Here is a 23,785-nt window from a genome sequence, read left to right as displayed (position 1 = left end):
GCACGAATTTGTGCACTGGGCCTCTAGATTCATATAATACTGGTTTGGTAGATGAATTCCTTTAGCTTTTTCTTGTTTGTGAAGCTGTTTATCTGACCTTCAATTCTAAATGATAGCTTTTCTGGGTAATCTTGGTTGAAGGTCCTTACTATTCATCGCTTTGAATATTTCTTGCCACTCCCTTCTGGCTTGCAAAGTTTCTGTTGAGAAATCAGCTGACAGTCATATGGGTACTCCCTTGTAGGTAATTAACCGCTTTTCTCTTACTTCTTTTAAGATCCTCTCTTTGTTTTTTAGCCCTTGGCATTTTAATTATGATGTGTTTTGGTGTGGGCCTCTTTGAGTTCCTCTTGTTTTGGACTCTCTGAGCTTCTTGAACTTATAAGTCTATTTGTTTCACCAGGTAGGGGAAGTTTTCTGTCTTTATTTGTTCAAATAGATTTTCAATATCTTGCTCTCTCTCTTTTCCTTCTTGCCACCCCCCCCCCCCCCCCAATAATGTGAATGTTAGTATGCTTGAAGCTGTCCCAGAGGCTCCTTACACTTTCTTCATATTTTTGGATTCTTTTTTCTCTTCTGGTTGGGTGTTTTTTGCTGCCTTAGACTCCAAATCATTGATTTGACTCTTGGAATCCTCTATTCTATTGTTGAATCCCTATAAATTGTTCTTTGTTTCAGTTTATGTATGCTTAATTTCTGAGTGATCTTTTTCATGTCTTTGACATTCTCACTAAGATCCTTGAAAGTCTCATGAAGATCCTTGAGTAACCTTATAACCATGGTTTTGAACTCTGTAGTTTGCTTGCTTCCATTTTGTTCATTTGTGACACGTTTCTCTGTCTCTGCATTTTGGCTGCTTCCCTGTGTTTGTGTCTATGTGTTAGATAGAGCTGCTATGTCTCCTGGAATTGCTAGAGTGGCCTTGTGTAGTAGGTGCTTTAGGGCCCAGCGGCTCAGCCTCCCCAGTCACCTGAGTGGGCACTCGAGGTGCACCCCTGTGGGCTGTGTGCACAGTCCCGTAGTTGAGCCTTGATTGCTGTTGGCATCTCGGGAGGAGACAACCTCCAGGCCAATTGGCTGTGAGGACCAGCTGTGAGAACAGTGGGAGAGCTGCTGTGCGAGAGCCAGTCTCGGGCCTTTTATTGAAGGGTTTGGGGCACCAGCTGCAGCTGGTCTGAAGCCTGAGGCAGCACAGGCTGTTCATAGGGAAAAGCTGCTGCAAGCAGCTTAGGCTGAGCCTGCAAATTAGATGGGGCGGGGTCTCAGGGAATCACTAGGGCAGAGCAAACAGTGAGCTCCAGGCTGATGCCTGCCACAGGGGAGGTCCCAGCACCGGGACAGTGACCCTTGCGAGCACCCCTGTCTGAGAGAAAGCCGCCCGAGTTCCTGCCCTGATGCCAGACAACCCAGTTGCTCCCCGTCTGTGTCGGGGTCCCCAGCGCTGGAGCTCAGAAGAAGCCGACTGACCCTGTAAGTTTGGGCACCGGCCCTTCACACCTGGGCCTCCCGCAGCCTCAGAGTCACCTAGCCCCAGTCCCCGATGGTTTTCACAGCCTGGCCTATAGTTGCGTGGACTTCTCTTCCCAGCCCTGGAACGCGGGGCTGGGGTTTGGTGTGGGTCTGGGACGCCCTGCTCCTCAGAGACAGTCTCCCTGTGGATTAAAAATACAGCACACCTGGGTGTGAGGGCGGCTGGTCCTCGCCTCCACCGCTCCGACCAGTCTCAGAGTACTTGCTTTGTTACTGTTCTAGCGTGATGGAAAGTAGGCCTTCCATTCAGCCAGCTTTCGTGGTGGTTCTGCATTTCGGTTGTGATCTGGATGTGATTGTGGGAAGCGGCGAGTGGGGCGTTTATGGATGGCTTGGGGCACTCTGCCACCAGCTGCAGCTTATTGGAGGATCTCAGCCAAGTCTGAAGCCCAGGCCAGCACATCTTGGTTCTCCTCTACCCCATCTCTTTCTTGAACAAACCAAGTCGCCCAGAACAGGGCCCGTGTCTGGGGAAACTGAGAGCTGGAGGGAATGTTCTGGGAGTCTTAGTGTCTGGGTCAGCAAACTGCGGCTCGAGAGCCACATGTGGCTCTTTGGCCCCTTGAGTGTGCCTCTTCCACAAAATACCATGGCCTGGTATTTTGAAGAAGTGGTGTTAGGAGAAGTTCAAGTTTAAAAAATTTGGCTCTCAGCCAAAACCGGTTTGGCTCAGCGGTAGAGCATCAGTCTGCGGACTGAAAGGTCCCGGGTTCGATTCCGGTCAAGGGCATGTACGTTGGTTGCGGGCACATCTCCGGTAGGGGGTGTGCAGGAGGCAGCTGGTCGATGTTTCTCTCTCATCGACGTTTCTAGCTCTCTATCCCTCTCCCTTCCTCTCTGTAATAAATCAATAATATATATATATATATATATATATATATATATATATATATATATATATATATATAATATATTTTAAAAAATTGGCTCTCAAAAGAAATTTCAGCCGAAACCAGTTTGGCTATGAACATAGGGGTGCATACATTCTGACAGGTGTTTCAGGTTTCTTGTCCTAAGTGGGATCACTGGGACAAACGGAAGTTCCATGTTTAGTTTTCTTAGGAAACTCCATACTGTTTTCCATGATGGCTAAATCAGTCTGCATTTCCACCAGCAGGGTACTAGGGTCTCCTTTCTCCACATTCTTGCAGTCATGTGTTGATGGTAGCCATTTTGACATGTGTGAGGTGACATCTCATCATCATTTTTTTGTTTTTTTTTTTTGTTGTCTTCTTTTTATATATATTTTTTTATTGATTTTTCACAGACAGGAAGAGAGAGGGATAGAGAGTTAGAAACATCGATGAGAGAGAATCATTGATCTCTCCTGCACACCCCCTACTGGGGATGTGCCGGCAATCAAGGTACATGCCCTTGACCGGAATCGAACCTGGGACCCTTCAATCCACAGGCCGACGCTCCATCCACTGAGTCAAACTGGTTTCAGCTCATCGTCGTTTTAATTTGCATCTGATGATCAGTGACTGAGCATTTTTTTCACGTGTCTCTTGGCCATCTGTATGTTTACTTTGGAGAAGTGTCTGTTTGGGTCCTTTGCCCATTTTTTGATTGGATTGGTGTCTTCCTTTTGTTAAGCTATATAAGCTATATAAGTTCCTCATATATTTTGGATATTAACCCTTTTTCAGATGTATCGTTGTTCTCCCAGACAGGGGGCTCCCTTTTCATTTTGTTGACGGTTTCTTTTGCTATGCAGAGCTTTTAATTTTGTTGTCCCACGTGTTTGTTTTCTCCTTAGTTTTCTGCCCTAGGTGATGTATCTATAAACATATTGCTATGAGAGATGTCTGAGATTTGCTGCCTGTGGTTTCTTCTATGAAATTGTGGTTTCCTGACTTATGTTTAAGTCTTTTATCCATCTTGGGTTTATTCTTGTGTATAGTATAAGCTGGTGGTCTAATTTCATTTTTTTGAATGGATCTGCCCAATGTTTCCAACACCATTTATTGAAGACTATCTTTTATGTTATTGCCTCCTTTCTCAAATGTTGACCATAACAGTTTGGGTTGATTTCTGGGGTCTCTGTTCTATTCCATTGATCTATATGCCGGTTCTTGTGCCAGTAGCAGGCTGTTTTGATACGGAGACTTTGTAGTATAACTTGATATCTGGTATTGTGATTCCTCCAACTTTGTTGTTCTTTAAGATTGCTGCAGCTACTTGGGATCTTAAGATTGCTGCAGCTACTTGGGATCTTTTTTGGTTTCATATAAAATTTTGGAGTGTTCTAGATCTGTGAAATATGCTGCTGGAATTTTAATAGGGATTGCATTGAATCTGTAGATTGCCTGGGATAGTATGAACATTTTAATGATGCTAATTCTACTATCTATAAACATGGTATGTTCTTCCATTTGTTTATAGCTCCCTCTCTTTTTTTCAACTTCCTGAAGTTTTCTGAGTACAAGCCTTGGTTAAGTTTACTCCTAAGTATCTTAATTTTTGTTGTTGTTGTTGCAATGGTAAATGGGATTGTTTTTCTTCCTGAGAATTCATTATTGGTGTATAAAAAAGCCATCGATTTTTGCGTGTTGATTTTGTAGCCTGCTACATTGCCAAATTTATTTATTAAATCTATTGAATAGTAGTTTCTTGAAAAAAAAATCACTTATTAAAGTAGGAATAGAGAAAAAAAATTTAACTTGATAGAGAAGGTTTACAAAAATCCACAGTTAACATTCTTGTTAGTGGTAAGAAACTGAACACTGTCTTTCAAAGAACAAAGCATGCATGTCTCCTTTCAAAACTCCTGTTTAACACTCTACTGGTCACCCTCGTTAATACAACACGATTTTTTAAAAGGAAATAAACTTATATGGATTGTGAAGCTATAATTAAAACTATCATTGTTTGCAGATGACATAATAGTCTATGTAGAAAATCCCAAAGAATTGACAAAAACTCCTTAAATCATTAAACAATTAGTGTGAGATCGCAAGTATACCAGATTAATCTTGAAAAATCAATTGCTTTCTCGTGTGTCTGCTATAACAATTGGACTTTAAAGTGAGAAACCATAACACTTATAATAGTGCATAAAAAGGAAGTACCTAGGGCCCTGCTGGTGGTGCAGTGGTTAGAGCACTAGCCCACACATGGAAGGGGCTCAGGTTTGATTCCTGGTCAAGGGCACCTATGTACCTGGGTTGCAGGTTCAATCCCAGGCCCTGTTTGGGCCATGTGAGGGAGTCAATCAATCCATGTATCTCTCTCACACTGACATTTCTCTCCCTCTCTCTCTCTCTCTCTCTCCCCCTCTCTCTCTCTCCCCTTCCCTCCCTTATTTTCACTCTTTCTAAAAAAAAAAAAAAGAGGGGAAAAAAAAGAAAAAAAAATCAATGGGAAAAATATCCTCTGTCAGTATCTGTCTTTTTAAGCGTTGCTCAAAAAATATCATTATTTTCATCGTTACTAACAAAACTCAAGTCAAAGCTGGACACAAAGGCACTCAGGCTTGTTCGGCTTCCAGGGGGCTGCCTCAACGGGAACCACATAGAATCCAGAGGCAGGCCTCGCCCCCACCTGTCCACAGCACACCTGTGAGCACCAGCCCTGTGGGCTGCGAGGGGCCCCGAGGGTAACCCGCCGTCCTCTGTTCCGATTCCAATGGATTTCTACTGTCGCCTGCTATGTGGCAGCTCTATTCCTGACGCTGGGGGCCCAATGCCTGAAGACGTGTGGTTTGTCTGGCTGTCCGCCAGCTCAGGAAGACGAAAGGACACAGGCCATGTCCCCAAATGCTGAGACTCTGTCACAGAAGGCACAGAAGGCACGGGGGGAGGGGTGGGAGGGGGGGGACACAGACAGTGGTAACCAGCTCTGACCACACAGGAGGCAAACTTCCCAGGGAACAGCTTACACAACACGGTATCGGCTTTCTCCCTGGCGCTGACCCCCATGGACCGGGGTAACGGAGCCAGGCACACAGAACACAGCTTACTTGGTTGTCGGGAAAAGCCGCAGACACCCCCAGGGAAGGAAGGGCAACATACTTTGCGAGGCCGGATGCTCCCGCTCCTGGGGATGGGGCTCTGGCCCCATGACGGGCTCCAGAGCCAGGGCAGAGCCCTCCCCTGGAAAGTCCCCGGAGTCCTTCTCTGGGGCTTGGGGCATTTGTGCTGGCTAACATGGAGCCAGAAAAAATAAAATCAATAAAACAAATAAATCAATACATAAAATGGAGCCAGAAAAAAATAAAAAATAAATAAATAAAATGGAGCCAGTACGAGCCTTTCTGTGGTCTAAATCACATGTGTCAAACACAAGGCCCGCGGGCCAAATCCGTCCCGCCAGGCCTTGCAATGTGGCCCGCACCGCGCTGTCATCACTGCACTCCGCTGCGTTTCCATCACAAAGACAGTTTATGACTGTTCAGTAAACCATTCGGTCCGCGATTTAGGCTGGATTTTAGATTTTGGCCCCTTCTCTGATTGAGTTCGACACCCCTCTAAATGGTGGACGAAATGGCAAAGAAAAGAAGGGGGTGAGGGAGAACAGGGCTGAGCAGAGGGAAGGAGGGTGGCAAAAATCCTGGACGCCGGCCTTGCAAGATAAAGTCAGCAACTACCAGGCTATCGAAGCTTCCATGGACTCACAGAACACCTGAAAGCATGGCTTTTTGTTTTTTCTTAACGTTTTTATCCTCTTGGCATCTCCCTGTGAGAGGGCTGTGTCCCGGCTCAGGCATCAGCCGTCTGTCACACTGTGTGGCTTCCTGACCTCGGGGAGCTGGTGCTTCAGCTCAGGGAGCCCGTGGGGAGGATGAGCGGAGCCCACGTGTGCAGTGCCTGTGAAACAGTCTCTTTACGGGCATGTGGGGTTTCCTGCATTTGGACAAGGCAGCAAGAGGTGCTGATTATTCCACGGCCCTCATCCTCCACTTCCTTTGGGGGTGGGGGTCTGGATTCCTGCTGGGTCTACACAGTCCATGTAACCCCTGGCTCACAGTGAGATCAGGCATATTGCCAGCAAGGCTCAACTTAAAGTGAACCATGATCGTACATCAATAGTTTTTGCAACATATACTCCCATTTGTCATGTCACATCCTTCTTTTTTTTTTAATATATATTTTATTGATTTTTTACAGAGAGGAAGAGAGAGGGATAGAGAGTTAGAAACATCGATGAGAGAGAGTCATCGATCAGCTGCCTCCTGCACATCCCCCACCGGGGATGTGCCCGCAACCAAGGTACATGTCCTCGACCGGAATTGAACCTGGGACCTTTCAGTCCACAGACCGACGCTCTATCTACTGAGCCAAACCGGTTTGGGCATCTCATATCCTTCGTATGTGAACCCTGTGAGCTGGACACAGCAAGAGGGAGTGTCCCAATGGTGGATGCTTGGTTTGCTGGAGATCACACAGACCCATCGTGCTCCTGGCAGGTGGTGGCTGTTTCCACACGATGCATCAGGTCTCTGTGATGACATCTCCCTGGTTCTCTATCCTGGGCACCACTTCATCTCTAAGTTGGGCCCATCAACAAGGGTCCACCGATTGTGTGCCAGCAAGGCTATTCTCTCTCCCATCTCCTTGTTTTCTTCTTGTTCTCTTTAATTCTGACCCCTGACTTCCTTCCTCGTTGGCAGCCCTGTCCCTGTTGTGGTAGCTCAGGCTGTGGACCTCCAATGAGCTGTGTGCAGCTCCAGACACAGCTGTGCATGCTTAGAATACAGTGATCCATGTAACACCGCTGGGGCCGTAGGAGGATCTGTGGCCAGCATGGTGCAATGGGGAGGATGGCTCTCAGGATGCTGCTGCCTCCTGCTGGTTAAACTAGATCTAAACCTGTTGCTTCATTTTAGTCTGTCCCATCTTTCCCACTCTCCCTTTCCCCCCATTTATCGAAGAAGGCTCATTTATAGAATGGTCTATTTTACATGTCACCTTTACCCATTATATTAAACTTGCATATGTATTAAAGTATATTTATTGTCTTCCTATATGATTTTACTGCTCTGTTCATTTATTCACAACACTGCTTTAAATATTATAGACTTACAATACTTTTAAAAAAAATATCTGGTAGGTATGGCTTCCCTTCCTTACTCATCTTTTTCAGAATTTCCACAAGTACTCTTGCTCTTTGTTTTTCTACTTGACTCTTAGAACACAAAAAAAAATTGTGTTGGTGTTTTAGTTGAAATTACACTAAATTTCAAGATTAACTGAGGAAATTTTTTATAACTTTAGGATTCTGTCTTCTTAGTCAAAATGTCTTTCTGTTTGTTCAAACCCTTGGGTCCTTAGATGTCTGCTTACCTATCAGGCTGGATTCTGAGGTTTATTCCTAGCTATTTGGTTTTGTTATGTGGTTATGGTAAATGGGATATTACATCTTCTAACTGGTTGTTATTTGTAGATGTGATCCAAATAGGTTCAATTTTAAAATTAAAAACAAAACAAAACAGCATTCCTCATGTGCATGCTGGGAGCTGAGAACATGACCAGCCTGAGACCCCTGTGGGAGGTGGGGGGAATACGCAGCCATTACTCTCAAGCTGGCCTCTTTGTAAAGAAACCGGGTGTTGGTAACACACAGCTGAGTTTGGGGAAATCACACAAACTTTTCCCTCACCCCCAGATTTCTGTGACCAACGCAGACAGCCAAATGCAATAGTCCCGATTGGGGGCATCTGAAACTGTGAGATAGATAGCAATCTCAACGAAGTATGCTGTGAAATGTAGATTATAGTTATGGAAGAGTGAAAATTCACGTAATTGCATCAAAATGCAAAGGGAAACAAAGTAAGACAGAGCAACATCTTGAGGGGAAATTCCCACAGCCAGATGAAGCCAATGGTCCCCCTATGTGGAGCAGGGCTCCGTTCCAGGCGAGCCCCATGAATATATCTTACATGGACACCAAGCTCCCATCCAAAGCCCATCTCAAATTACTGTTTTCCCTCCAGTGAGCCATTTCCCCCCACCGCGGGAGATATTAGTGTGTTCTTGGCTAGGTTAATAATGACACAAATTTCAACAAGTCTTTCTTTGTTTTTAGAAGGCTATCTTCTTAAGCATTTTTTTTTTTTTTTTTTTTTTTTTTTTTTTTTTAGGTAAATGGCAACAAAGGAAACAGTTCCTACAGCCATTAAACCTTAAGTGGTTTAAGATTGATTGTATGGCTCTGACCCTTCTTTGCTCACTGGACAGGCCCCGGCAGGGAGCCAGGACAGCTGGGTCGAGTTCCTATTCTCTCATTTGCTAGGTATGTGACCTCCAGCAAATCTAACCTTTGGTCCAGTTTCTCCATGGGAAAATGAGGATGGCATCACTTTCTTAACCTATGTCAGCATGTAAAAAGCTTTCGTTGAAATAGGAGATGTGATAACCGTTTGAAAAAGTAGTTTAATATGAAGATAAAGCAGGGTTCGTTTTTCATCTGGAACTTTTGTTAAAAAGTATGTTTTTATAAGCTTCAGAGAGAGGAAAAGAGAGAGGTAGAAACATCAATGATGAGACAGAAATCATTGATTGGCTGCCTCCTGCATGCCTCCTACTGGGACTGAGCTCGCAACCCAGGCATGTGCCTTGAGTAGGAATCTACTGTGATCTTCTGGTTCATAGGTCAATCCTCAACCACTGAGCCATGCCGACCAGGCTGTATTTCCTCTTTTACCAATGACTAGTTCACATCCTTTGCCCACTTTTTCATCCACATGAAGGAAATTACTTTGTTTTGTAAAAGTTTCCATCAAAGCAACAATGAAACACTCACCGAAGTCCATTTTATTGGATTGATTTAAGTATTTTATTTAAAGAAAGATTTAAAAGAAAGATTCTGAAGAGTTTATTGATAGGAAAAAATATAAAGCATACATTTTTAAAGATCGTTTTATACTGACATTATAGAAACAGACTTCTCCAACTAACATGATTGGTAGTGTGCTACTAGTGAATGCATTCTACAGAAACATGGCTTTACCTTCAAATCTGAGTGTATTGCCCTTACATAAAAAGAGGATAATAAAAAAACACAACTTTAATAAGTTTAATATTTAGTAGACCACATCTAATTTGTTGAAGAGGAAGTTCTTTTATTTACTTCTTCATCAAGGCCAGGCTTATTTTTTTCACCTCTTCCTCTGCATCTTTATCCTATCAAGAAAGCACAAACACGCAATGAAAACTCACACATTCCTCCTGATACTCAAGGTACTTGGAGGTAGAGCTCCACTGGGTGAGGGGAGACTTTTCTGAATGACCGTTACAATAAAAATGTGGATTTCTGAGGACCAGGCATGTCCCAGATCTCTGAGAACATGAGCACCATGGAGAACTACGTCTCCACCAGGTGTGGAGGGGCAGCAAACAAGGAGGAGAGTGTATTAATGATAACACTGTTTTCTTCTTCAATTATCAGTCCTAGCCCTAGCAGCAGGGTCTGAAGAAATCTGAGATTCCACTGTAAGACCCACATAGGCAAATACACATTTCATTACTGACATTCTCAGGGACTTTATAGGTACAATTAAAAATCATACATGTTTGCCCAGCCGATGTGACTCAGTGGTGAGTGTTGCCCTGTGACCCAGGAGGTCACGATTTGATTCCCAGTTAGGGCACATGCCTGGGTTGTGGGCTCAATCCCCAGTAGAAGGTGTAAAGGAGGCAGCTGATCAATGGTTCTCTCTCATCATTGATGTTTCTATCTCTCTCCCTCTCCCGTCCTCTCTGAAATCAATAAAGATATATATATATATTTTAAAATAATGTATGTTTATGATTTTTAATCTTATACTTTTAGTCATATGTTTTACAGGACTCCATATATACTATCATTTCTTTAAAACAAGTGTGTAAGTTAGAAACAGTGGCAATAAATTCAAGTGGTAGGATATCCTATTCATTTTTATATTTAACAAACATTAACCCAGCACCTATCAGAAAGAATTTAAGGAATGTGCCGAAACCAGTTTGGCTTAGTAGAGCGTTGGTCTGCCAACTGAAAGGTCCCAGGTTCAATTCCAGTCAAGGGCATGTATCATACCTTGGTTGTGGGCACATCCCCGGTAGGGGGTGTACAAGAGGCAGCTGGTCGATGTTTCTCTCTCATCGACGTTTCTAGCTCTCTATCTCTCTCCCTTCCTCTCTGTAAGAAAAATCAATAAAATATATATATATTTTTAAAGAATTTAAGGAATGTAATACATTTAAAATAAACATATGAGGAAAACTTGTCAACACAGATGTCTGAAGTAGCTGCTAGCTAGATTTTTTTTTAACGGAAAGTTCTTCAATAGCTTTAATTATAAACATTAATACACTGACTCAATTGTAGTGTCTGACCAACTAGAAGTTTACCTTCTATCGAAATATTTTGTGAAGGTTGTGGGAAAATATGATAACTAACCTAGGGTGTTAATGTATTATTTAAAAGAACTTATAAAAACACCATCATTTGTGTTTGTCTTTGTTGTCCTAGGGCAGCGGTCAGCAAACTGCAGCTCGCGAGCCACATGAGGCTCTTTGGCCCCTTGAGGGTGGCTCTTCCACAAAATACCATGGCCTGGGCCAGTCTATTTTGAAGTGGCCTTAGAAGAAGTTTAAAAAATTTGGCTCTCAAAATAAATTGCAGTCGTTGGACTGCTGATATTCGGCTCTGCTGACTAATGAGTTTGCCGACCACAGTCCTAGGGCTAGTTCAGTGCCTGGCACCTAGAAGCCCTAAATAAACGTCTGCTAAATTAGTGGTTAGGTGCTGGAACACAAGAACACTAGGAAACCAAGGCTAACCCTAACTCTGGGACACGCCTCCTGGTCTAAGGTGGGCAGCCTGTCCAGCTGTCTATCGCCCGCTCCCCAGAAGTATGCTGTCCCTGCTCTTTAGGGTGGGATTTGTCCCGTTACCGAACAAGCATCAGGATGTCTGAACTGCCAGCCCATGATTTGTGAGTCCCTTAAAGACACGAGGGGTCTCCTAGTGAAAGGCTACCTACAGCAAGCGTTAACGCTTTGTAGTTCACACTGAATCCAAGCTGAGAGATTCTATATGGAGCAGTGCTCCAGAGGTATGCCAGCCACTGTTGACATTTGAAGCTGGAGTAGGTCTGGTAAAATAATAGCGCTCTTTGGCGCCGTCTGGGCTCACCTCTCTGGTTATACAAGGAAGCTGCTTTGCCAAAGCACAGAACTTCCTGGCATTCTCTATTTGCTTAAGATCCCTGTAACACTGGAAAACAAGAGAAGAGCCAATGTTAAAGATAATCGCATTTTATGTAATGGATTCAAAGTGATCTTAAAACAGCTGCTTGCATTACCTTGGAAAGGTAGATGTAATTGGCCTTCGAAAAATCATGCTGTAGCTCTTCAACCTGATTTTAAGAGGAAACAGGAAAGAGAAAAACAGGGTTTTATTCAAGCAACAAAAACTACCGGAGGAGAGGACGTATTTCAATAAATCAAATATTAGCCAAATTGAAGCAAACTGCCCTAAGAACTTAGGTTGGGTGTGTCTCATCTGAATCCTTTTATTGGTTTCAGAGTGTCCTTTGGGTACAAAATAGCTTTTTAGCTTATCCATTACAGTGAAATTATCATCATGGTCATAAAGCTTACAAAGCAATGGGATCCTTTAAGGTTTGGGGGTTTCTTTGTATAACCATCTCCCCGCTTCTTCTGCTCTATCCTTTCTCTCTCTTTCTTTAGAGAACAAAATCACCGGTTGTGTACTCCCAAACAACTGAGCCACCGGCCAGGGCTCAGACCACTAACTCTTCCAGAAAGCCTTCTAGGCAGCCACTAGCCACTGTTCAGAAAGTGCAATGAAATCATCTAGTTCTCATTGTAGACTATATGATCTCTAATTCCCTCTCAGTTCTATAAGATTGATCCTTGAAGCACCCCTCCCCTCAAAAACAAAACAAAACAAAACAAAAAAAACCCCAGCAGGTACAATTTGTTGGACAATACAATTCAAAGCCTGATTTTGTTTGTACTGTTATAAATCTGAAATCATAGGTGGGGGGAAAATACCTTAGTACTAGAAGAATCTCTAATTAGTCCCAGACAAAGATGAGGGGATTAGCACAATGGGAAATTGGTTATATATGTGGGTATATTACACATTTACATGTGTGCACACACATAGTGCTGCTTAGAGTTCTATTCACGTAGCGATTATACATTTTCAGACACCAGTGGAAATACTGATTTGGCCTGATGCCCCAAGAATGTTTCTTAGACCTGTCTGCAACTTATGGAATGGCTTTTAAAATAACTCTTCCTTTTGGCATCTTTTGAGTCTTTAAGATTAAACTGTTGCCAAAACCGGTTTGGCTCAGTGGATAGAGCGTCGGCCTGCGGACTGAAAAGTGCCAGGTTCGATTCTAGTCAAGGGCATGTACCTTGGTTGCGGGCACATCCCCAGTAAGGGGTGTGCAAGAGGCAGCTGATCGATGATTCTCTCTCATCGATGTTTCTAACTCTCTATACCTCTCTCTTCCTCTCTGCAAAAAAAATCAATAAAATATATATTTTTTTAAAAGATTAAACTGTTGTCTACATTAGGCTAATCAGGAGTATTTGAGTCTAATATTGAGGGCATACATTCTTTTAAACATATTCCAGTGACCTGGAGAGTTGCCCTCGGACTTGGTAATAAGGGCCATTGTACCTGTGACCTAGGGCATAACCAGCTGCTGCTTGGATTAAAATATAACTCACAGTATGAGAGGCTTAAAACAGAACTAGGATTCACACTGTTAGAGGTCTACACGTGTAGACAAGAACAGTTTCCTTGACAAGGAAAGGTAGGAAAGGCTGACCCAGATAGAACCCAGTTTGATACTAAAATAATGGATAGATACAATATACAATACCTTAAGGAAATTTTGCAAAGCTTCTTGTATAGTTGAGGTTGGTACTGTTCCAAACAGAGTAGCAGCCATCTTTTTCTCAATCCAGCTCAGTTGTGAGACCTGTAAATACAGAGCAACATTACTCTTAGAAAGTGTTCGCCTTTTGAATGGATAACCTCTCCCCAATTAGAGGTTTGTGCATGTTTCTATGTATTTATATACATATAATATATGTAAATGCTTATCCATAAATAACATATGAGAGGCATCAGCTTTATGGTATTGATATTTTACTTCCTTTTTCATAGTTCAAAAAAACTCTGAACTCTGAAAGCATTGGCTACAAAACCAATTTGAAATACTTGTAAGAAGATTTTCACATTGGGGTGGGGATGAAGAATAATGTTAAATTAACTTTGTTTGTTCATCTGATTCATGACTCTCAGATGATGGCATGATGTTTCTCGGCATAGAGGTACCAGCTACAAGATCCTGCCTTTGCTTTCTTCCCACATCCTCCATGCTACCAACCTGACCCAGAGGGAAGCATCTCAGAAATGTAAACAGATGGACAATTCTCAACCCAGAGGGAATATAGAGTGAGGGCCCAATTTACATATTCACAAGCCAGGGGACATTTTTAAACCAATAACCATCAAAATTAACTACCATATTACCATTTATTTTTATTTTTTTTCTTTGAAAACTTTTTCATTTCCCCCAAATATGAATATTAGATCTTTATTATAAATAAATATATAAAATGTTAATATATCGATAAAACAAAAAATATAAATTATAAAATATATAAACTCAAAGTTTGTAATGTTTTTATCTATTTCCCTATAGTAAGCAATAGGTAAAACAATAAAAGAATGAATAAGTCACTGAAAATATATCACATAATCAGAATATACTCAAATAAGATTTATCGATATAGATAAAAATATTAAACTTACAGCATAACAGTATCTTCCATTGAGGTAATACAAAAGGGGTTCTTCAGGTAATAATTCAATTGCTTTATCTAGATGTTCCTGCAAGAAAATCCCAAAGAAATATCATCTCCTAAGGTTTCAAGGCAGATTCCTCCTCAATCCCTATCATTAACACAACTCATTATTATCAATAATTCATTACCAAACATGATTGCTCAGAACTAGAACCAGAACTGTGACTATGATTTAATAAGACTACAGATAACTTAAAGCCAAAATCCATATATATGAAAGGCTAACATGCAAAGTGTCTCCTTGGGAGTTCGACCAGGAGAATAGGATTTTGATGGTTTGCTATGGGGTGTGCTGACCACCAGGGAGTGACAGAGAACATGGCAGACAACTAGCAGCAGCAGCAGCAGCAGCAGCAGCAGCAGCAGCGATGGGGTGCTGAGGGAGCAAGGGAAGGAGGAGGCAGGTAGGCGGGGAGACAGGGGAACCTGATTGGCCCTGACCACCGGCCTAGGGATCCTACCTGTGCACTAATTTTGTGCACCGGGCCTCTAGTGTCACATTAAAAACAGAAAACACCCAGTCACATTATTGTCTGCCCCTGACTAGTGCTCGATTCAGAGGAAAGCTTATAAATATCAAATTGTGAGGGTACAATGGAGGAAAAAATAGCAGAACTGGATGGGATAGAAATCTACTCCACTGATATCATCAAATGGTTACAGAGGGTTGAAGAACAAAAAAACTCTCTGCCCATCACTATAATTATTGAAACTGAGGGGTTACTTATTGAGCTATGACAACTATAGGCACATTATACATAATGTGTATTACATTACTTATTTTATTCATCTACCATGGTCATTTTAAGGCAGAGATTGGATTCTACTCTAACTGCAAATCAGAAATGCAGAAAATGTTAACTAATTAGTCCAGTCATGTTTACAGTATTAGTGAGCTCATGGCCAACAGGCTAATTCTCTATCTTTGAATATACTCGTTTACTATGTGACTTCTTTCGGGATCTAGAATAATAAAATCTCTAATTACCTAAACAGTTTGATTCCTTTTGGCACAATCCTATTTGAAGAATGTCATTTCATTTTATTTAAATAAAAAGGATGACTTCCTAGAGGTTAATTTGTTGAATAATTCCATTTAGACATGTTAATATGGCTACATTAAAACATTTTTGCCCCGCCCTGGCCCAAAACATTTTTCATATCAAGAAATACCTTGAAGCAATATCCATAGTTGATTTTGTTTTGTAAGCCCTCAAACTCGGATACATAGCCACACAAAACTGCGTACCTGAAAAAAGTAAAAACAGTGGATGTTGTGTGAACTTTTATTCAAATACCACCAAATAAAACAGTTAAAAAATGTCTTTGGCCTAGCTGGTGTGGCTCAGTTGTTGAGCGCTGACTTATGCTCCAGAAGATCGTGGTTTGATTCCCAATTGGGGCATGTGCCCAGGTTTCAGGCTCAATCCCCGGAGTGGGGTGCGCAGGAGGCAGTCAATCAATGATTCTCTCTCATTATTGATGTTTCTATCTTTCCATCCCTTTCCCTTCCTTCTGAAATCAATTGAAAGTATATCTCTAAAAATGTCTTTGAAGAAGTCATTAATATTTAACAAAAGTATTCGCGTGGATGCAAGGGCCCTGGAAACAATGAATATTTGATGTGAATGTGAGACCAGTTTCCTCATCTATAACTGAGGATACCACCACCATCTGCCTCATATGCATGCTGGGAGGGTAGATCCCCAAAACATGCAATTGCTTAGAATACTGCCTGGCATATAGTGAATTTCAAGAAATGTTAGCTGCCACTATCATCATCATCAACATAAAAGTCACAACGAGGCTCTCAGGAAAAAATCTAATCATGCAAGGATTAAACTGAGAAATACATTGAATCAACAAATCCCTGCTTCTTCTTTAAAAGTTAAAATTAAAATGTCAAGGCCTCCTTTAATGTCATTTGAAGATAAAAATAAATATGATGACTCAAACTAAATAAAAATCAAGGTAATTGTAGAATATGCTTTTTCAAAAAATTCCCCATGTCCTTCTATCCTTCCTTGGAAACCCTGCATTACTAGAACAGAGCAGACCATGGATTGTTTACTTTTTTTTTCCCATTGGGAACATAAAATTTATATAAATACTTGACTGTAAATTGAGTATGTTGTCTGTTCAGCAGTTTGCTTACTCTAAAAACTGGAGATGTATTACTTTTCACATTCCGAGTGCTTCTGTCTATGCAAAAGTCTTTGGAGTATTTATTTCAGAGTGTTTCTTTCTTAGGCAAAAATATTCATTTACCTAAGCATTTCAAGAGGAGGTGTTAATTTTCACTTGCATCATCCTAACTGAAACGAAAAAGGGAATTCTAGGTGCTACTGATCTCTGTTGTTTCTGTGGATAAGCATAACTTTCAAGTTTAAATATGAAGTGAACAATTTTCTTATTTTGGAACAATAACACTGTTTCTGAACAGAAGATCACATAGTTCACATACCTTAGGCACAACCAATAAAAAATGACTACTTTTCTTTTTTTTAAATATTTTTATTAAATTATTATCTGTGTACATATTTTAACATTGCCCCTCCCCCTCCCATACATACCCTCCCTCCCCAGAGTTTTGTGACCATTGGTTGTACTTATATGCATGTATACAAGTCCTTCGGTTGATCTCTTATCTTCCCCAGATATTCCTACCCTCCCCGCTGTAATTTGACAGTCTGCTTATTGCTTTACTGTCTTTATATCTGTCTTTTGGATCATCAGTTTATAATGTTTTTTAAGATCCATAAATGAGTGAGGTCATGTGGTATTTCTCCTTCATTCACTGGCTTATTTCACTTAGCATAATGTTCTCTAATTCTATCTAGGTTGCTGCAAATGATGAGAATTCCTTCTTTTTTATGGCAGCATAGTATTTCATTGTGTAGATGTACCAAAGTAAAAAATGACTACTTTTCAATGATGACTTTTTGGAACCTCCGACCGCGGAAGCAAGAGTGATGACTAAGCCAGCCTACTAAAAGTGATGTGAACACTTACTAGATGAGGAGATACTACTACTACTCGCAAATTGTCAACTCAGAGTGCATTTCACACACATCTCTGCAGCCACAGAGAACTTCTGTTGAGATCACGGGGGGAGAAAGACTCTTGAATTCACCAATGGAAGCCACTACTGCCCCTTCCATGTTCTTTGGAAATGTTCTCTGTTCTGTCATTCCTCCCAAAGAGTTCCAGAATGTGGAGCAGCGTCCCACACACCAGTGTCTCCAAACTCCCCGTTTTTGTTATGGGTGTTGTAACTTATTTGGACTGAAAACCTTAGCCCACTTTTAAAAAAATAAACTTTTATTTTAAAGAAGCTTGTGATGTTCAGGAAAGGTGCAAGCAAAGACAGTACAGAGTTCTCATATACCCATACCCAGTTTTCTCTATTGCTTTCATCTTACATTACTAGACTATGTATATCACGACTGTACCAACATTGACCTACAATATTGATCCATCTTCACAATGAACCAATATTAATAAACGATTAACCAAACTCCACTTTATTCAAATTTCCATTTGTTTGTCCCAAATGTCCTTAAATTTTGACACTTTCTCCCCCATCCATTCTTCCTTATTATTCCTATTGTTTAACACCTTGTTCTGTATTTTTTAACATGTGACAATCTTTTGAATTACTACTGTTATCCATCATATGCCCTGTTCCTCCTAATTCGTGTTATTTTTTAACTTCTATATCTTTCCCCATTGACAAAACTACTAACCACACTAGTGTTTAAGACATAGACCTGGAACTCTAGAATCATCTCCAGATTGAAAGGATATTGACAATAGCTATTCTATGGAATAATGAGGCCCAAACCCTCCTGTCAGCATGGACAGCTCAGAAGCTTGCCCACATTTCTACATCCTGTTCACAAAAATTTTAGGAGTGAACTTGCACTAATGCCTTGCTTAAATCCAGATACACTGGCTCCATTTCCCTATTCTATCTACTAGCAAAGAAAAGAAAAAAGACCATGTCACATTTTAAGAAAATCCATATTGGGCCGGGACCGGTTTGGCTCAATGGATAGAGCGTCGGCTTGGGGACTGAAGGGCCCCAGGTTCGATTCCGGTCAAGGGCATGTACTTTAGTTGCGGGCACATCCCCAGTAGGGGGTGTGCAAGAGGCAGCTGATGGATGACCCTCATTCATTGATGTTTCTAACTCTCTATCTCTTCCTCTCTGTACAAAAATCAATAAAATATATTTAAAAAAAAAAAAAAAAAGGAAAATCCATATTGGGTCTATTTGAACGTCCTTATCCAGAGATTACAGAAGAGCCCAACTAACCATCAGGGCTGGAATCAAAGGAAAAGAATCTATGCTCACCGATCTACAGCGGTGGAATCTATCTTCTATTTTCTCAAAATGAGAACGACTTAATGCACATGTAGTAGTTCTAGGCTTTTATAGTGCTCTCGGCACATTCTCTCCAAGTTATTCTTAGAAAGAAAAAAACGTATGAAATATGTACATTTTCCCTCACAAATAATCTGTCACTAGAGTCTTATGTTTTGTTTTGTTTTTATAATCCCTTCCAAAGTCTGCTTCTTTAAAGTCTAAAGTACTACTGATCTTCTTACATATCATAAATTCACAGTACACATGACCACTCTTTCCCAAAGGATTGTCACTTCTTTCCTGGCAATTAATTCCACCTACATCTCTGGGTGGGTGCTGTTGTTTTTTACACTGTTCAGCACTAAAAATGTAATTTAAATTGTTACTTCCTAAACTCTCAAGTCAATGGGAACTCTGAAGGAAGTTAATTCACAACATGGTCTATTGCCTCCATCTAGAGGTCATTCTAACTACACACATCTTGACAAAAACTCTGTATTTTATTGACATTGGTGTGGAATATATCTTTAATAATCAACAAACAATCTTGTTTCAACAACTATTAAAACAACTCAGTTCATTTTCCTGTAGCACTTCTGCCTGAGCATGAATGCTGTTTATACTGTACAAAAGCAGAGGAAGAATATAATGTGAGAGAATACTGAGTATTTAAGAATATAAGCTCTGCCTTTGTTTTTCCATTTGTTGTGTGAACCTTGGTTATTAATCTACTCATCAATACACACACACAGCCTTGCTTACCTCATCTATGAAATGAAAACAAGTTGTTCTGTGAATCACACGCTCTGAGGCATGTGGATACAATTTGTAAATAGTAGATCACAACACGTATGTAAGACATTATTTATAATTAAGGTCAGGCCAATTTGGCTAACAAACTGCAAACCATTGGTGGTTTTAGTTTCTTCGTTCCAGAACTCAAAGCTTGTGTAGCCTTAAGGTTACAAAGCAACTTAATTCTGGAAAAGATGAAGATGAAAAACAAGTCTTTAAAAGAATATGGTTTTTCAGTTATTCCCTCAATGTTAGTCTTTTAGGATAAATATTCCTGAGGATTTCGTCTTTTATTTCAAAATGAAGGCTTATAAACCATCACATAATCCTGTAAACCATGGATCTGCAAACTTGCTGCAGGGCCAGCTAGCGACCATGTGAGACTGTGAAGTCAGAGCATTTCTGCTGCAACTATTCAACTTCATCGTTATATTCTGGTTAGAAACAGCATCATTTTAGCTTTTTTTTTTTTCCTGTTAAATTAGTTTTAATTAGAATTTATCAAATTCCAAGCTACTGGACTTGGTAGATTCACTTATGAAATCTTCAATGAAAAGTTCACCTTAAATGTATTGAAAATATATACAATGAAAAATTCCTGAGGATAAGCAGAACAAGAACAGCTGCTGTTATCTACTAAATAGGTTTTGCAGTGAATGTGACAAATAGGTTAAATTAAGTCAATCATATTTTTACATTTCATTCACAGGGGCATGTTAGAAATTGAAGGCTGCATAGATTTTACGTACTTACCACAGATGACAACATCCATTCTCGGGGGCTTTAGTAACAGCTCTTTCACCTAATGTCCTTCCTGAAAGATAAACGGACTTACAATTAGTACCTCTGTGTGAGTTGGTAAGTTATTGAATTAAACTAGTGGTTTCCAAAGTATGGTCCCAAGACCAAAAACCTCACTTGGAAACTTGCTAGAAAGCTAAAGTTTTGGCCACAGGACAGTGTTTAAAATTGAGGACTCTCAGAACATTTAATATTGATATACTTTAATTTTTCTCAGTAGACATTAAAAAAAAAAAGTTTGTTCCCTGTGGTTAAATTTTTATTTACCTTTGAGTTAATAAATCTTTTGTCTACATTTTGTCTATGGCCTGTGCGATGAATTGCTATGGAAAAACGGGTGGTGACTATGTAAAGAACAAGAGAAACCTCAGAGGGAAGGTAGGGGAAGGTGGGGATAAGGGGGAGAGATCAACCAAAGGACTTGTATGCATGCATATGAGCCTAACCAGCATCCATGGGGAGGGGTTTGGGATGGGAATGGGGGGATGAGGACAATTATGTGATACCTTAATCAATGAAGAAATTTAAAAGAGAGAGAGAGAGAGAGAGAGAGAGAGAGAGAGAGAGAGAGAGAGAGAGAGAGCTGCTTCCCACCCTCCTCCCACTGAAACAGAATTATGGTGCAGAAGTCAATTGGCAAGGAAAACTACGGTTCGAGAAAAGGAATTACTGGAAGTTTGAAAATATTTCCTACTTGGAAACAAAGATGACAGAGAGACTTGGAAGAAGGTCTGGAGGGCCCTGCCTTCCTGCAGATTCTTCCTCCAGCTCTTAGACAAGGAAAGTTTGGAAAAGGGAGGACTTTGGAATGAAGAAATTAAAGAAGTTTAATGTCAAATTATTACCCTGAAGGTCATCACAGAGATGGCAGTTAAGGAGCTTTTTGCGAGAAAGGGTTTTGTTATGCAGTGTGAGTCCTGGGGCCATGTGTATGTATAGACAGCTTGATGTTCTGGCTGGTTTCCTTTCATTGTTGTTATTACTGAGAAGTTCAAAAATATGCAAGAGTATAGAGTACAGTATTAAGAGCCACCATGTACTTCTTATTCAGCTAAAACAATTATCTGCTCAAGGCTAATCTGGTTTTATTATGATCAGTTTTGAAAAAACATTCAAGTCTGAGCAGTTATTTCTTCGTGGACCTGGAGTTCTCAGATCTATAATAGGCAGTAAGAGCGTTGTTTTAATTGCCGTGAAAGACTGTTGCCTTCTGCCTGGCATTGGTTCATGAAAATTACTTCATGTCTCTTCTGGGGTTTTATAAACATTTAAAGCTAAAATCTGAGATTTTTAGTCGCTATTCTTTTATGCTCACATGTTTTTAAAGAACATATACTTTAGTCCTAAAAAAAAAAAAAAGTTCCTGTCCTTAGACTATGTGTATTTTTTAGTACCAGGATATACTGAAATAGAATAAACATATTAGTTTTAGCTAAGATACTTTAGCTTTAATTAAAATTCACTAGTGTTTTATTATTGGCAACAACTGTCACTTAAGGAAAATCAATCTTTACAAAGTACTTACCGATATTAGCATAATGTTTCTTTTCTTCTGTATTTGTAGACAGATCATACATGTCTCCATAAGCACGAACTAACCGCCAAATAAACTCTATTTCATCTTTAAACTGAAAAGATAGACCTGCACATTAGATGAACTCACTCACTTGACCAGACTATAACTGTTTTCCACTGAAACATCAAAAAGATTAGGCAGGTAAGCTGGTATTTATAGATGACTGAACCTATTCCTGTGCATATAATGTTTTCAATTAAAATATTCCTGGCTACAGAATGTGATTTAATATAGTGTAACATGTGGAACTGAAAACTAAGTAATACTATCCAGGCACTAGCTCCCACATACGTGGAAGAGAGAACTGACAAGTGCCAGAGTCCATACCTCCCCCTCGGTTGTAGTATCTTCTCGTTTCCTTTATAAGATATCGACTATCGATATGATGCTTCAATGAACATTTCAGATAATATCAGTAAGTTACTACAGATCACATATGCTCAAAAGAGCAGACTTTTTTTTTAAACCTAAATTACTAAAATATAATTCTAGAGATTAAAAAACTTTTAGACAATGTGTTTAGAGTTGCTAGATCCTCAAAGATCAGGCTTGTTCATGGGAAAGAGATTTCTTGCTCCTTGACATACTGCAAACCCTTATTTGGTGGTAGTGGTGGTGGAGTGATGTGGTGGTATGGTGGTGGTGGTGGTGATGGTGGAGTTGGTGGTGGTGGTGATGGTGGAGTTGGTGGTGGTGGTGGTGGTGGAGTTGGTGGTGGTGGTGGTGGTGGTGATGGTGGAGTTGGTGGTGGTGGTGGAGTTGGGGGGGTGGTAATGGGGGGGGGGTGGTGGTGGTGTGGTGGTGGTGGAGTTGGTGGTGGTGGTGATGGTGGTGGTGGTGGTGGTGGTGGTGGTGGTGTGGTGGTGACAATGGCAGAGATGAGCTTTCCCAATTCATCCCAACATTAAACACTGAAAACCAATCGCTGGTAGAAGTAGATTAAAATACTGCTGGTGTCCTGGGTGGCTTGGTTGGTTGGAGCATTGTCCTGTACCCCAAAAAGGCTGCAGATTCGATTCCCAATCAGGGCACATACCTAGGTTAGAGTGAGGGATTGATTCCCAGTTAGGGTACTTACTAAATGATGTTTCTCACATTGATGTTTCTTTCTCTCTCCCTTCCTCTCTAAAATCAATAAACATATCCTTGGGCGAAGATTAAAAAAAATACTGATGGCTATTACATTAATAACTCTTAAGTTAGAAAACTTCAAATGTAGCTCCCCTCTCAAGAATAGCAGTGTGTCTTGTTATTTAGGTTATCAAATAGTTATTAAATATAACAAAGTAATAAAAATCCAAGTAAATCTATATACTCATATCTCTGGTTCTCATTTTATAATCTTAGAGCCTAACAAAGTCTCATGTAAACTTTTTAAAAACTATACACCTTTTATTTATTTATTTTAATCCTCACCCAAAGATAATGTTTATTTTATTAATATATTTTTATTGATTTCAGAGAGGAAGGGTGAGGGAGAGAAACATCAATGATGAGAGAGAATCATTGATCAGCTGCCTTCTCTGCACACCCCCTACTGGGGATCGAGCCCCCAACCCAGGCATGTGCCCTTGACCGAAAGTGAACCAAGGATCCTTTAGTTCACAGGCTGATGCTCTGTTCACTGAACCAAACCAGCTAGGGCTATTTATTGATTTTAGAGCAAGGAAGGGGGAAGAGAAAGAGAGAATAAAACATTTATGCGAGAGAGAAACATGGATTGGTTGCCTGCCACTCAGACCCCAACCAGGGATGACCTTTTGGTGCAAGGGAGCATGTGCCAACCAACTGAGCCACATCACACAGGATTCTCATATATACTTTTTTTTAAATTTTAGTCATATTATAGAAAAATTTTCTATCAGTCATTTAGCATTT

General features: G+C 40.6%; 1 protein-coding gene across 2 annotated transcripts in view; it reads right to left on the bottom strand.

Moving 5' to 3' along the window:
- Positions 1–9,288: 9,288 nt before the first annotated feature.
- RMDN2 (regulator of microtubule dynamics 2) overlaps positions 9,289–23,785 on the bottom strand; it is a 31,331-nt gene continuing 16,834 nt past the window's right edge. For both annotated transcript variants that reach the window (XM_045580654.1, XM_045580653.1), the window contains 8 exons: positions 21,857–21,959; positions 20,284–20,344; positions 15,540–15,615; positions 14,314–14,391; positions 13,376–13,474; positions 11,816–11,869; positions 11,647–11,727; positions 9,289–9,653 (listed from right to left, as the gene is read on the bottom strand). In XM_045580654.1, the coding sequence (XP_045436610.1) occupies positions 9,597–9,653; positions 11,647–11,727; positions 11,816–11,869; positions 13,376–13,474; positions 14,314–14,391; positions 15,540–15,615; positions 20,284–20,344; positions 21,857–21,959 (609 nt within the window). In that variant the 3' untranslated portion in view covers positions 9,289–9,596. The remainder of the gene's footprint in view (positions 9,654–11,646; positions 11,728–11,815; positions 11,870–13,375; positions 13,475–14,313; positions 14,392–15,539; positions 15,616–20,283; positions 20,345–21,856; positions 21,960–23,785) is intronic.

The sequence above is a fragment of the Pipistrellus kuhlii genome, unplaced genomic scaffold (genome assembly GCF_014108245.1).
Source record: "Pipistrellus kuhlii isolate mPipKuh1 unplaced genomic scaffold, mPipKuh1.p scaffold_m20_p_13, whole genome shotgun sequence".
Taxonomy (NCBI): Eukaryota; Metazoa; Chordata; class Mammalia; order Chiroptera; family Vespertilionidae; genus Pipistrellus; species Pipistrellus kuhlii.
This window is presented reverse-complemented; position numbering and strand designations above follow the sequence as displayed.